Source organism: Anas platyrhynchos, chromosome 18 (assembly GCF_047663525.1).
Source record: "Anas platyrhynchos isolate ZD024472 breed Pekin duck chromosome 18, IASCAAS_PekinDuck_T2T, whole genome shotgun sequence".
NCBI classification, from domain to species: Eukaryota; Metazoa; Chordata; class Aves; order Anseriformes; family Anatidae; genus Anas; species Anas platyrhynchos.
In genome coordinates, this window is record NC_092604.1 from 6267586 (window position 1) to 6282353 (window position 14768).

The 14768-nt window shown below is 51.8% G+C and overlaps 1 protein-coding gene across 9 annotated transcripts in view; it reads right to left on the reverse strand.

Moving 5' to 3' along the window:
- The window catches only part of ASTN2 (astrotactin 2), a 331775-nt gene that overhangs the window by 24039 nt on the left and 292968 nt on the right, over positions 1–14768 (reverse strand). For all 9 annotated transcript variants that reach the window (XM_072025073.1, XM_072025071.1, XM_072025070.1 and 6 more), the window contains one exon: positions 8453–8594. In XM_072025073.1, the coding sequence (XP_071881174.1) occupies positions 8453–8594 (142 nt within the window). The remainder of the gene's footprint in view (positions 1–8452; positions 8595–14768) is intronic.

Below are 14768 nucleotides of genomic sequence, written 5' to 3' on the forward strand. Positions count from 1 at the left end.
AAATTAAGGCTCACTGAAGTCCAGGGAAACAATAAATCCCATCACTGCAAGGGGTCTGGGTCAGGCACTGCAGGCGAAGACTGGACCAGCCTGAAAATGCCCAGCTGCACTCAGCATCCTCAAAATTCCCTGTTAAAGAGCTGAAAAAAACACCAAGTAGAGAGTAAAAAAAATGAACAAACTTTTTTTTTTTTTTGGGGGGGGAGGGAAATCCCCAGACACAAGAAGTAAGTTAAAGGCCACTCGAGATCTGGAAAGCCGCTGCATTCAGCAACCTCCCATGCAGGGCTCCATCAATAAATAAATAATAAATAAATGTTTAACCACTTCTATGGCCTCACAGACCATATATGAGATGCATGTACATTGCTGGTCTGAACTGGGACAGATCTTGTAGGTAATGGAATCTAAAAACCTCTAGAGCACAGGGGGAAAGATGGGCAGGCAGGATTAGCTCATGAGTTGTCTTTCTGTGTGGATCAGCAGCACCTTTTGTGCCTAGCATCTCCAGCTTTTGGGACTTGGGGTCCCATCCAGAGCCTGCCTGAGCTGATTGACTCCATGGGATGTGTGGATGGCTCGAGGTTCAGCTAGGAGCTGTGGGTGCGGCAGTACCTGAACACCTGGGCCTCGGAGCAGCTTGTCACATCCTTCCCGTGGCGTATTTATGGATACAGCTGACCTCCTTTTTGCCGCTCCTAAGGCTGGAATTAGCCTATAAAAAAACCTTGACTTGTCTGCAAATACCAGGCTGAGCTGCTCCTGGTTGCAGGGAAGCAGTCGCGGGAGGAGGCAGAATCTTCACATGTAGCTGCTTGGATCCTTCTGCTCGCCCAGAATTTAAATTCCAAGACCCACAGGGGCAGAGCTTGCCCTGGGCTGCACACACCCCAGAAGGGCTGCGGGCGTGATGCCGCACCGCCTTGTGGTGTCCGAGCCCCGGTGCTGCCCCCAACATCACCAGCATCACTCCCACCAGGGCTGGAGGTGCAGCAGGAGGGGGGACCCCAGCTGGTAAAGCAGCACCGCCCGCTGCCTCTGGCACTGTGCAAAAAAGTCACCCTGCTGCCAGGCTGGCTTTGCTAGGAGGAAAACAGAGAGCAAGGACAAGAGAAGGGAGAGTGCAGGACACCCAATGGCTCTGTGGAGATCTCGAGGGCTTGCCTTGACTTCCCTGATGTCATCTCTCAGGTATCTGCTGCCCAGCCCGCTTAAGGAAATTCGGAAGAGGAGGCCCCACTTTTGAGCAGGAGGTGCTGCACAGTCCCCGGCTCAAGAAGCAGCTCTCTTAAGTGCTGCCCTGAATCAGGGCTTGGGTGAAGTTGAATGAGGACACCCCTCACCTCGACGGTCAGATCCAGCTCAAGGAAAGCTTCAGGCACGTCACATCACTGCTCCCTGCCTCAGCTTCCCCATCTAGAAAACGGAGAACAAAGCCACTTGTCCTTCTCCTGACCCACTTTCCCCTACGAGATAAAAGGAATACCCCCTGCAAGCAGTGAAACCCTTGTGTCAAAACCCAATGCTGCTCTGCGAATTAAATCTCCATGGTCCCCAGCTTTCCAGCCTTCAGAAAAAAGGTGCTCTGTGATGTGGAGAACCGAAGAACAAAACAAATGACTCCAGCGCCACAGCACAGTGCAGCTTTTGGTAGCTTAGAGGGAAATCAAAGCCAGCAATATCTGTGCTGATATTTATATTGTGTCTCCTGTACTTGCTCTGCCATTAGTCAATGAGATAAAACTTGGACCGATCTATGTTAGTTTAGGTTTCTACACACACAGAGGTAAGAATACGATCCAAGTCCATGACTGCAAGCGGGGAGTAAATCTGTGATGGGAAGAGGTGGAACTGCAGAGGTCCATTTGTCTACCAGCAGATGAACGGGCCGAACCCCTCCTCTCCACCCCACCACCACTGCCAGGAAGAATCCTCCATTTGTACGCTCCCCCACTGCAATACCCTCCCCAACCATCCGGCTGTGCCTCCTCCTCCTCCTCCCCACCGCCCGCCTTCCTCCCGCCGCCCCAAAGGAGCAATGCAGCCGGGCCGGGACCCAGCCAGGGTTGAAGCTCGGGTGCCAGGAGATTTCAGAACAAAACCACCAAGAATGTTATTTCAATCCGGACGTCCGGAGGAAAGGGTGGGGAGGAGCTGGTTGCGGAAGGCAACAAAGGCTGTTCTGTTTCTCTCTGTGGCACGAGGCGGGAGCAGAAGCAGAGGATTTGGGGAGGATAACTTGGCCTGTCCTGCAAAAAGGCAGGAGATGCTCATGCGCTTGGCAGCTCCTGGGGAGGAAGGCTCCGCTGAGGTCAGTGGAAAGACACCTCCTGGTGCCAGATGTGTCCCAGGTGGCTGGATGCTGGTAGGAGACAGATCCGAAGGAGGATGCAGGCACGAACCCAACTTTCAGACCGGCGATGGCAAACGGTCAGGACAGCAATATTGCAGTAGCACCTGGAGGCCCTGCTCTGAGTCACGCGGGCCGGGCCATGCACAGAAATGGCCAGAGGCAACTTAAAACCTGAGCTTTCAGACCACGGGGGCAGACAAAGAGATGGAGATGAGACCAAGTGACCTGCTTGCATCACCCAGCGGAGCAGATGGCCAAGCTGGGAAGAGCCTCCTGCACCTCGACGGGCCACGATGACAGCAGGGATGTCTTCCATGGCTTCCACACGTGTGCTTCTGTGTAGGGTGCTGAGAAAAGAAGCCCATGTTGGAAGCAAGAGCCCAACATGCATGGGATTTTATTAATCTCAGCAGTGAGACTATCTCCTCCCTCTGCTGACCCTGTCCTCCCTACGGTCTGCCTTTCTTGGGGCCAATCCACCTCCACTGCAGAGAGCTGCACAAAGCCCTGACAGCTCGGTGCTGGGCTCACTTCAGCAAAAACAACCCCACATCCCAGCCAGCGCTGGGGCACCCTGGTTCTGAAGCAATCCTACACTGCTGAGGAAGGAGGAGCCAGCAGCTGGGATTTAGCAAACACTTGTTCCACTCCTGACTTGCCTTGTTTGAGCTTCTGCAAGCCAGGAGCGCTTGAGAAGAAACTGCAGCCATGCACTGCTCAACTTCAGGAAGCTGGAACGCATGTGGAACAGCAGAGGTGGATTCAATGAAGCAGCACAGCTCCTGTGCACACGGGGGCCTCAGCCAAGGGCTGTAACAGATGTGTTTTAACCCATGCCACTGAGCTAGTCGGGATCTGTCTCCGATTTCTCCAGTGCTCATTCATGTGTCTTCCTGACGGAAGACCAACAATAACAATTAGTATCATATAAGGAGCGGCGGACCGCTGCCAGCATTAGCAGACACTTGAGCACCAAGGGTTTCCATTCCACTCGTTATCCCAGCTCTGCATAAGGCAGAGGTCAGTCAACATTAATCAGCCTCGCTCCGAGCCAGTTCCTTCAGCATGTTCAGCTCATTGAGCTGCAGTTGCCATCTCTCAGTGCTACAGCAGGTTCCCAATATTCAGCCACTTTGCCTCTTTCCTTCAGCTTGCCAAAAAAAAAAAAAAAGAAAGAAAGAAAGAAAAAAGTATTTTCACTGCTGGGCATACGATGACAGAGGAGCCATGCGGGAGGTGGCCCAACAGGCATTGATGCTGGGTGCACAGGACTTGGCTGTGGTTGGGAGCCTTGTGGTGGTGGTCTGAGAATCCTAAATGCACTTCCATCCCATGGAGGGGCCTGACCATCCCATGGGAATGGGTTCCTACTGTTCCCAAAACTCACTCTGCCAGAGCCTTTGGGCTGGTTCAGGATCACCCTGGGGAAGCTCCATGTGGGCCAGCAAAGGGAAGGCAAATTGGAGGCTCCTTCTCAGCACATGAACACACTCCAAGGAAAGGCTCTGGAAGGGATCCTGATGACTTCCATATTATTTCCAGTAAATTTTGTGCTGATTCTTGGCACAAACACCGGAAATGAATAGGCTAGGTCAGGAATGTAAATAAAGTGAAACATTGGGATTTAATCTAATCTATAATTATAGTATCTGTGGCACAGGGAAGAGGTTGGTGTGTTTGCACTACAGCTCCATAAGGAGCTGGAGGGGGTTTTCATTTCCTTTTCCAAAATCTCCCTTTCTGGCTCCCAGCTCTTGGTGTATCACCACGTATCCAAAAGGAACGTGCTGGGCTGGCAGAGCTGCGTTCAGGCAGCCGATCGGGTACAGCTCAGCAATGAGGCATCCCCAGGAGCCTGGAGAATGATGGGGTGAGAAGCCGAGATCGATGAGCAGGGCTGAAGGCTCAGGGAGGCTGCGGGATGCACAAGGGAAGCCCCCGTCTCAGCAGCAAAGAGAGCTGTTGGGTTTGTAGGTGGTGAGCTACGTCAGGGTCATGAGCTACACAAGGTCATAGAATCATAGAATATCCTGAGTTGGAAGGGACCCTTAAGGATCATCAAGTCCAACTCTTGACACCGCACAGGTCTACCCAAAAGTTTAAACCATGTGACTAAGTGCACAGTCCAATCTCTTCTTAAATTCAGTCAGGCTCGGTGCAGTGACCACTTCCCTGGGGAGCCTGTTCCAGTGTGCAACCACTCTCTCTGTGAAGAACTTCCTCCTGATGTCAAGCCTAAACTTCCCCTGCTTCAGCTTAACCCCGTTCCCGCGGGTCCTGTCGCTGGTGTTAATGGAGAAAAGGTCTCCTGCCTCTCGACACCCCCTTACGGTCAGTCCTCCAGGCTGGATTTGACCCCCGAAACAAGGCAGAGCCCCTTCTCCCAGCTGGCATTTGGGACTTGGTGCACCACGAGTTGCCTGTCACAGAGCGATGCTCCCAGGCTCCCAAACCATCGGTCTGATTGGCATTAACCTCAGACACGACTGGCTGGCCTGCACCAGCCAAGCACTGAACAGACGCAGAGACAGCTCTCCCTCTGCCTTCCTCACCCCATCCTCTTCCAGATCCACCTGGGAGGCCACTTGGTGGACGGCCTCTGGTCCAGCTGAGCGCTGGGAGAAGAATCCCCAGACCCATGAGGTGTTCCGCAAGAATTACAAGCCTTTTGTTTTTAAGAGCTTGAACCAAACTTGTCATTCTTCAAAGCCCATCAGAGGTACCCCGTGTTTGAGGGCATTCATGGGGCTGTAGCACGGATCCCAAGCTTGGGCACCCCCACCTGTGGGACCAGCAGGAGTGTCCACGTGTGCACGGCAGCCGATGGAGCACACACGTCTTTGTTGAAACAAACTACTTTCCTTTGGAAAACCCTCTGTGCAGGGACTGGAATCTCAGCCCCTACGTACTACAGGCAGGGGAAAGAACAGGGCTGACAGGCAACATATTTTCATCAGGCTGAAATTGCAAAGGACAAAGAAATTAGTTCTCCTTTTGTTAGTTTATGTTTTGAAATTACAGAAGTCTCAAAAGCAGAGGAATCAATCAGGCTGTTTATTTGCTTGTTTGTAGAGCATTTTTTGGTTTTGTTTTTCATGCTCAAGCCCAGCTTTGATCTCAGCCTGGTAATCTGCCAAATGAGTGGCCAACAGCAGTGAAATTGCCGTAGGTACTAGAGAAGAAAAGGGACAGGACGTCAGACACATTTACAAAGCAGAAGAGGCTCCCATGATCTCACAGTCTCCTCTCCTCAGTTTGCGTGATACCCTCAGACTACTGAACAAGAAAAAGCATTTGCTTTTGAAGAGCTCTGATGCTGCAGGGTCCGTGTGCTCACCTACCAGCCTGGAGAAAAGCACAGGTCCCTGCCGAGCTGCTATAACCAGGATTATAGCAGCTCGGGGCCTTCCAACGCAGCTATTTTTTTCCACAGAAACAAATGAAACAAGCAGAAGAAATTCAATTTAAGGAGTGACCCCGTGCCCGTGTTTCTGTTGTTGTTATGTCCGCGCGGGCTCAGAACAGAGTGTTAGCCTCACATTTCACTGTTCTGGCTTTCTTCACGCTGTGTCGCAACTGTATGGACATCTGAACAGCAGAATATTTAATGTGTGTACTTATGTATCTGAGAATGCACAGATGCTAAGTAAACATGTGCTGGTTGGGTCCCGGGCTGGAACAGACGTGTGTGTGCTGGATATGGATGCACCCACGGTAGCGTACATGAACACGGGGAGCACGGGAGCATCGGTCCCCACAGGTGTGCAGGCGCGTGCAGCAGCAGATGCTGAGCAAGGTGTGCTGCAGTGTGTGTGCTCACATTTTTTGGGGTTCCTAGGACAGCAGGTCTGTGCCCCACACGTGCCAGCACAGACGTGTGTCCGTACAAGTGCGTGTCAGCGCGTGCAGCCCTGCAAAGGGCCGCGCCAAGCCCTGCTGAGAATTAGCCGATGGACAGAGCCAGCGCTGTGCGTCACCCCCGTCCTGTCCCCACAGGAACACCAGGTCCAAAGCTCCTCAGTGCCAAGGGACGGGTGTTTGAGGGCTGCACACAGCAGCAGCTCCCCATGGAGAGCTGCTGTCCCTCACCCGGGGGCACCAGGAGCTGCCCACAGCCACCCCGGGGCGCGAGGCACCACCGACCTCTGCTTACCCCCGCCGCGGAGCAGAAGCCTGGCTTTGGCCAAAGGGATGACACAACCCCGGACAAAGCCTCACGCCTCCCACCCAGGGTTCTCCCAGCCCTTTACAGACATCGGGAATTAGATCACGGAGCCCCTGAAGAGACGGGTGAGTGCAATTATCCCTGCCCAGCAGATGGGGAAGATGATCTGGCAGCCCGTGCTGCCGAACAGCCAGACCTTCTGGCTCCCAGCTCCGTGCCTTCACCTCGGCAGCAGCCTCCCCATCGAACCCAGCAGCTCTCCCCGTGCCCAGCGCCCTGGCAGCATAAGCCGAACTGCCGATAGCTCACAATCCACCAATTTTACGGGCGGCACGTTATTAGCAAGCTCTGCGGTTGTTCCAGGCTCTCCTTGGCACCTTTTCAGGGCAGTCCAGTTTCCAGCGATATTAATAATTGTATTTACGCGTTATATATATTTAACGAGAAAACATTTCAAATGATTAAATGGCAAGAGGTATCACTTGGAGCCCGCTCCTGGACACGGCCCTGCTCGAGGGATGCGTAATAAAGACTGCTCCGTTTTTGGAGGCTGTCAACATACTTAACTGGGGGGCGGCGGAGGGGGAGGCAAAGGGAAAGTATTAATCAAGATCTTAAAAAGTTCTCGCTGACAGACCATTTGCCAGCTCTTGCTTTAACTGCTTTTGTGGTCCCATAAAATGTTTCATTACTCACTACGAAATGTGTTTTAATTATTACAGTCTCTCTGACATTAAGCCCTGGGTGTTTCTCTCTTGCTTACTGCATCTCCCCTTCATCTCCTCGCCTCCTCTCTCCCTCCCTCTCTCCTTCTCTGACCCTCCTGACTCCTGCCATCCCCCACAGAACTGAAGATGCCATTTCTAGAGAGTACCCGGGAGGAAGAGGGGTCTGAAGATGTCAGCTCCCCGTCCCCCTGCCTGATGGCAGAGGGCTGCAGGCTGCCCTTGGACCTGGGAGCAGAAGTGCTGCAGGGTGGGGAACATCTTCCCCATCTGCTTCTGCATTTTGGGGCCTCTGAGACAGACAGCAAAACTCCTCGTCACGCCAAGGGCTGTTCTGACTGGGGCAGTCCACAGTGAAACAAGGGATGCTCGAATGGAGCACCTGCTGCACCTGCTGAGCCTCCTCTGTCCTTTTCTGGTGGGAAAAAAATATAACGGGGTCATGCTGCTGTGCCCGTGTCATGGCTCTGCCCTGCCTCCTCTGCTCCTTCATGTTCCTGCCTTCAATCCGCCTCCATGTGCTCTCCATTCCTATGGAAGCTCATTCCTACCCTCTTGACCAGACCCTCTCCATACTGTATTGACACAGAAAGTAATAATTGGATGCTGAAATTTTCCCTTTACTTTGGACACGAGCTACTCCCATAGGGTTCAAACAGAAAATCCAATCCCATTTTCTCAAAGGCATCATCTCAGAAGAGTTCAGTGAACACCAGCACAGATGTGACCAAGCACCACAACATAATCGACAGCATGGTGGGCAGATGCATTTGGGGCATCTCTGAGCTGGTATACAAGTCCTGCTGATACGAGTCAACCGATGTGAGCAACACCTCCCACACCTACAACCTTCTGGCCATCTCGGTCCACCAGGAATTTGGCCAGGGTGGGCAGCTTGCTGCCATCTCAGCACATTAGCTCAGTTTGTCCGTGTGAGACAGCCCTACCCCACTAGGCATGGACCTGGAAGCCTGCTGGAAATCTGAGTTATTTCAGTGGGGTCTCCAATAGACAACCAGTGCCTCCAGTGCCGTACTGGCAGACACTGTTTCTGCATTTCACTGGTTGAGCCTAACGCCCAAAGCAGCAGTCTCATCATTTCTCCAGTGTCTTGTGTAACATGGTAGTGATCAAAAAGATAAATAACAATTAAATAACTGTATTGGAGATCCCCCCTTCCCCAGCACCTCCCCACACGACCCTCCTTACTTGTACAGACCGTCTGGTTCCAGGCATTTGAAAATAACCGAATAGAGGCTGGTTTCGGGGACGTCTCCGTGGCTCCTACCAGCTGCCACACAGGACGTTGCAAGGCCGGAAAGCAAATCATCCGCAAAGCTCAAGGATTCTCCTGGAGAGCGAAGAGACGAGAAAGACCAAAACATCAATACGGATGCCAATTATTGCAGGCCATTGACAAAATAACGCAGGAACACCCTTATCCAGCACAGGCTTACGGGCAAGCAACAAAATCCAGCTGGCTGTGGCTGGAAGGAATGACCACGAGCCTGTACGGGGAACATTGCCTGGGGACAAAGCAAGCAGAAAACATGCACAGGCCGTCAGCTGCAACAGGGATCCACAGCAAGGACTGCGGCCAGTGCTAAGTCATAGCTTGGACAGCAGAAAAGTGCATTCACAGCTCAAACGAGCAACGTGTGGGCTCACTGCACACACCATGTGTGGGACCACCACCCAAGGGTGGGATCTGGGTTCCCAGAACAGCACGGGCACCCACACGAAATAGCTCTGTCCTGCCCTAATGGCGCCTTCAGTTCTCAAAAAGGAGACGGTCTTTTTTCCAAAATTACCTGTCACGGTGAAATATGTTTCCGCTACGTTAGATTATCAGAAAGGAGACATTTATAGAGCGTGGATGTAATTGCTTGCAATGTGCTGTTTATTTTTTTATTCATTCGATGAAAATCGGTAGCTTTGCATTCCCTTTCATGTGCACTCCGCTGGCTCCTGCAGCTGATTGCTGCAGCCCTCGGCTCAGCCGCACTGAAGGACATTCACCCCTTTACAAGCACTCAAAGAAAAATAATAACAATAAAAAAACTGCTGAAAGACTTTTTTTTTTTTGGTCTCCTGGTTTATAAAGCTTATTAAACACTTAGATCATGACCCAGCTGAAACCGAAAATGTCCCATTTATTAAGCTTTTTGGACCCGATTATCCACTGCTGTGCAAGCTGCTGGCTCCTCGCACGGGGGAAGCTGTCGGGCGGTTGGAGCTCATTGCTTTCAATTCCCATTTTACACCAGCTCAAGGTACCAGCAGTAAAAACCAAAACCCAACAGATGCCCTGGTCATGCCCTCACTCCCACAGATGGGAATCGGGGCGAGGGCTGCTGCAGCTGCTGCAGTCAGCAGGGCTGGCCCCAGGTCACTGCGCTGGGCACCTCGTGCACGTGGAAATGTCAAGACACCGCAGCGCAGAGAGGAGAAGAATTCCCCACTCAGCACATTTCTTCCTTTCTTCTTCTACAAGCAAAATTAACCGAGGACTACTGAAATGGAACACAAGTCTAGTTTCTTGGTACAGACCGTAAGAAATATCCCACTGGTACACCCAGCCCGGGCCGCCTCGTTGTGCGGCCAGATTACCCAGGTAGAAGAAAAAATCCTCTCCCCTCCAGCCCCCCCAAGCCGCATTTGCGTCGTCTCAAGATACACAATTCAGTAACAAATGTCCCCCTTGGCTAGAGAAAAGAGCAGCAATAAATTCTTTTCCTCCCTAAAGGAATCCAAGCCTTAATTATTCATTTTAATGCTCCCAGCACGACTTGTTCTTTCCAAACGTTTTTCAGGCAGCCCTGTCACCAGTCTCTGTAGTTTACCCTGGCTACCAGAGCCGGGGCTGTACCAAAGCCCAGGTCAATTCCGCGGGCAGGTTGGGTTGGCAGCTGTAAAATTGCTGCTTGGAAGTTGTGAGCGCTGAATGGCCTTGAGCAAGTCCCTTAGCTCTGGGTTTATGGTTTAAACAAACAAACAAAACCCTACTGCACATTTCCAGTGCTCATTTCCATCCCTTTTCATACGACAGCGGGTTGGGCAGGGGAACTCCCTGTCCCCAGAAGTCACCGAGGACAGACACTGCCGTGACTGATGAATCACAAACACGTAACGAGAAAGCAGCTCCAGATTGTGCTGCTGAACTATGGAAAGACCTTTAAGCCTCTTCAGACCTCAAGCAACCTCTCCTCTGACCGGGAAGAAACTTCATGGGGGCAGATCATCCCATGGGTGCCTGCTGTGGGCATCTCGCACCTTCCTCCAGAACTGGCCACTGTATGAAGCCGTCTAGACGGCCCCTGGGTCAAGCCCATCTGGCAGCTCCTACACCATTACTAAAGATGTCAGTGTTTGTTTCGTTTTGTTGTATTTTCATTACTGCACTTTCTTCACCTCACTTCCTGCTTCGTTTGGACCTCACTCTTTGCGGGCTGGTGCCATCCATCTCCGAGCAGACGTCAGGCTGGTCCCAGGGACCTTTCTCCTATGACAGCTTTGCTATTTGGAGCTGCACCGACAAGCTGAAGCGTTCCCTGCCTTCATGCAGGCAGGCAAGTGCCTCGGGGAAAGCTGGCAGGAGTTTGGGGCTGGGATGACGTGGGATGTGTCGTAAGGACCGTATGTGCGTGTGTGCTCCTGCGCTGCCGCTCCCGGTGCTTGGACACGCTCTTCACTCTAGCGTGCCGGAGAGCCAACGCTCCCCTGCTATCGGTTTGAAACGCTGTTCTGTAGCTGCAGGGTTTCAGAGAAATGTGGTTGTGTCTAGGTGAGAACTTCTGAAACAGCCTCCATCTGGAGTGAGACACCAGGGTAAAAATAATGCTTGCATCAGAGAGCGCGGGGAGGTCAGTCGCTGCCCTGCAGGGAATCTCACAAGCCAAGGATGAGAAAGTGTCAATCCCAGAGTCCTTCCCAGCAGCCTTTCCTCAGGACGTTTTTTTTTTTTAAACATTAAAAGACAGAATAAAACCAAAAAAGCAGCTCCAAATCCGTAGAGCATATTCCCAATCTCACATAGCCAAGAGGACAGAAACCAACTGTCCCTCGCACCCACCTCCTTCTCCCAGTGCCATGGGGTACCCAGAGGTCTGCAAGTTTCTGCGGGTACCTTCGCAGGTCCTGTGCTATGGGCATCTTCGGAGGCTGTGGAGCAAAGCTCATGGGGACTAACAATGTGGTGTCAACCTGGCTTAAACCAAAACCCCTGCAATAAAATCTCAACAGCGAGAGGTTGCTTTGTGTTCAGTCCTGAGCCTCTGGGGAACTTCCCTCTCTTGCTGGTCCTGCTACAGTCGAACAAAAGCAAAGAGGTGGTTACAAAAATAGCAAAACAGATGCTAACAAAGGTGCTGAAAGCCAAGGCTGGCAGTATTCCTGCACCTGTGTAAGCAGCAGTAAGATTGCTGCTGGTGCCAGACTGCACGGGCTGGGGAGAGCAGATGCGGGGTCAGGTAAGGGACAGGTAAGGGACAGCCCAGGGACAAATCAAGTGCCCAGAGCCATCGGCCATCCTGCAACCAGTGCAGAGAGCTGCCCTCTTGTGCTCTCCCCCAGGTGAAACAGCACACGGCAGCTTTGTTCATCTCAGACAAGAAAGTCTCTTTGTTCAGTCCGTGGTGCTCTGTGAGCAGCTGAAGGGAGATTTCCTAAGCTTCCCCTGGGACCAAAAATGATGTTATTCCCTAGATTTAGACCAGGGGCTTGTAGCTGGATGCAACTGAGGCAAGAGGATGGCGGACCACGAATGTAGCCCTACCAGGCAGAAGTGGTCCTGGGATGCTGCAGCAATGAAGGAACCCGCACAGATCCCTGAGGAGTGCCCAGCTGGAGAGCTCAGCTCAGCTGTGCTCACCAACAAGGTACAGGAAAAGCAGGAGAGAAGGCTTTTCATAGGGAAATAACAAAAGGCACAAGTTTACCATACAAGCAGAGACATAAAAAGGCCAAGAAGAGAGAGCTGGTTCTGTGAATACATCAACGGGGCAGGCACTCAGATGGAAACTAAATATTTAGGCTAATGGGCAGTAATGGCACAAGAAAGTAAATTGGATATGAATAGATGGTCGACTCCTGAGAAGGACAAATAACCTAACTATCTCTTAAGATGGAGTTTGATCATTTTATAAAAGGGATTATATGGATAAGTAGCTTGTGATGGAAAGCAACGGGGCTTCTCTTTCCCGTCTGGGCCTGTGTTCTCACACACCCCGCCAGCAAATATAAAGAAGGATTTCAGCCTCCCAGAGCAGCCCCGAAGCACAGACCTAGATTGCTGTAGTATCTTAGCTCGTGTTATTAAATTTCAGTAAGAATCCAAAGATTCTCTGCAGAGTAAATGATAGCTAAGTAGATCATCTCCATGGAGTAGGAGATATTTTATTGACCAGACAGCCATCTGTGTCCTTCATTAATAGTAATAAATAATTGATGTCACGCTAACCAAAGCAATAAGCTTTTACAGATATCAAGGACAAATGACCAGTTCCTGTGAGGATGCCTCACCTGTGTTCACTTCTCAGTAGCAAGAAATCCAGACCAGAGCTCAACACGGCTGTGGTAAGTGTTGCTCACAGAGCCCCAGACTACAGCCAATGGAGCAATGGGACGCGCTCTCCTAACCGTGCACCAAATCCCTCCCAGACTGTCTTCCCCTAATTTCCATGCCACTGCCTTCCCATGACTGGTGGGCCCCAAACCATCCGATTGCCCAGGCAGGTTTTGGAAACCAGTCCCCACTCTGCTGGTGACTGTCAGAGACACAGCTCTCCCCAGGGGGCATTTCCCTTCGCTCGCCATCACAGCCCCACGCTGTAGCCTCGGCCTCTTCTGCAGACAGGGCTGTGGGGTTTGGCAAACCTCCACTTTTTTTGGTCTTGTAAACACGTATCTTACACTAATGCTGCTATCATGGTGAGTCAGAGCTCTCCCTAAAACAGAGGAAAATAACAGCATGCTTGGAACTCGCCGGGGGGACTTGCTTCACCTACTTCATGAAGCTTTGCAGCCCCTGGCCCAAGGCTGCCCACCCGAAGGCACGTAGGTCAGCTCAGCAGTGATGGTTGTGGGAGAGATAACGGGGAGCCCAACCTGATGCCCGCTCTGGTGGAGGACATCCCTGAGCCAGCTGCCGGTTGGCAAGGCCAAGCTGGCAATTTGCTCTCGAGGTAGCTTATTTCTAGTCCCTGGGGGCTAAGAGGGGCAGGAACAGGGACCAAGGAACAAAACCAGAGGCAGGAGGGGGCTCAGGCCCCTCTCGCAGCATCCCGCAGTCTCAGCCTGCCTCGGTCCTTCCACCACGATCCGTGCCAGCGCCCAGCAGTCACGGACAGCACGCAGGATGAATCACTTACCAACTATCCCACCGAAGACAACGGAGTTACGGCATCAAGCTCAACCAGACTAAACAAGAGAGCGAGGCCAAGAGACTTGGTAAGGTTAGAGGAGCAAAAGGAAGCTCTGGGACCTTCAGAGGCGTTCCCGCACCTTCAGGCTGCATCCCTACATGGAGAGCAGCCTGAATGAAACCCAGGTGCTGCAAATCAAAGGGGAAGAGAAGAAGAGAGGAGACCTCTGCTGCAATTTCCTTTGGAGATTCCTAGAAAGAGCATGAAGGCGAAAGTGGAAAGGCACCAATGTCTCCTTCTTGACAGCTTCTTTACTAGACTGGATTAAACCAACCCTGCAACGTTACCAGTCACTTTCCTCTGATTGTGGTTTTCTCTCTCTGTCTTTCTCCCTTTTGCTTTTTTTCAACCTGTTTTCAATTTACTCTTGTGGCATCTCTGACTGTGACCTCATTCTGGTACTTAAGAAAAAAAAAAAGAAAAAGAGAGTGTCCTTTAGAAAAGAAATGAAAGAAATCATATTTTATTTAGCTTGGTTGGTTTTGAAGCTTTAGCAGAAGAAAGATTAACCTTTTCTGCCTAACTTAATGAAAACAAGGAGAAAGCCTGTATGGATAAATAAATATCTGTGTGGGTATGGAGCAGGCACGATCGTGTTACAGCCCCGGTGGAGCTGTAATGGGGAACAGGCGCGTTCCTGCACAGCGGCTCCCAATTCCCTATCCATTTTCAAGGAAAGAAAAACAGAGTAGAATGTCAGAGGCCCAAGTGGGCATGAACGAGGAAGCCCAGGGAAGGCAGATGGGGCCCAGTGAGGACTTCCGTCCCCGGCAGTGACCTCCGGAGCAATGCCAGCAAAGCAGATGGAAAAAGAGGCCCTACTCCACTTTGCTCTTGCCAGGTTTTGTTTCCTAAAATGAGGAAACAAATGGCATGCTGAGCCCTCCAAATTTGTCACGTTTTGGGGGTCCTCGTCGCACACGCTTCTTCCTCCGGGGCTCTGCCTCTCAAGAGGGAGGCTCAAAGGAGGGCTGTGAGCAGAAGGCCTGGACCAGCTTTTGGGCCTGTGGATGGGGAGCAGGGCTGCAGGGGCTGCTCCTTCACAACAAGGCCCTACCTGGCTTGGATGTGCTCCGGGTCTGGCTCTTGGTGGGGGAAGGCAG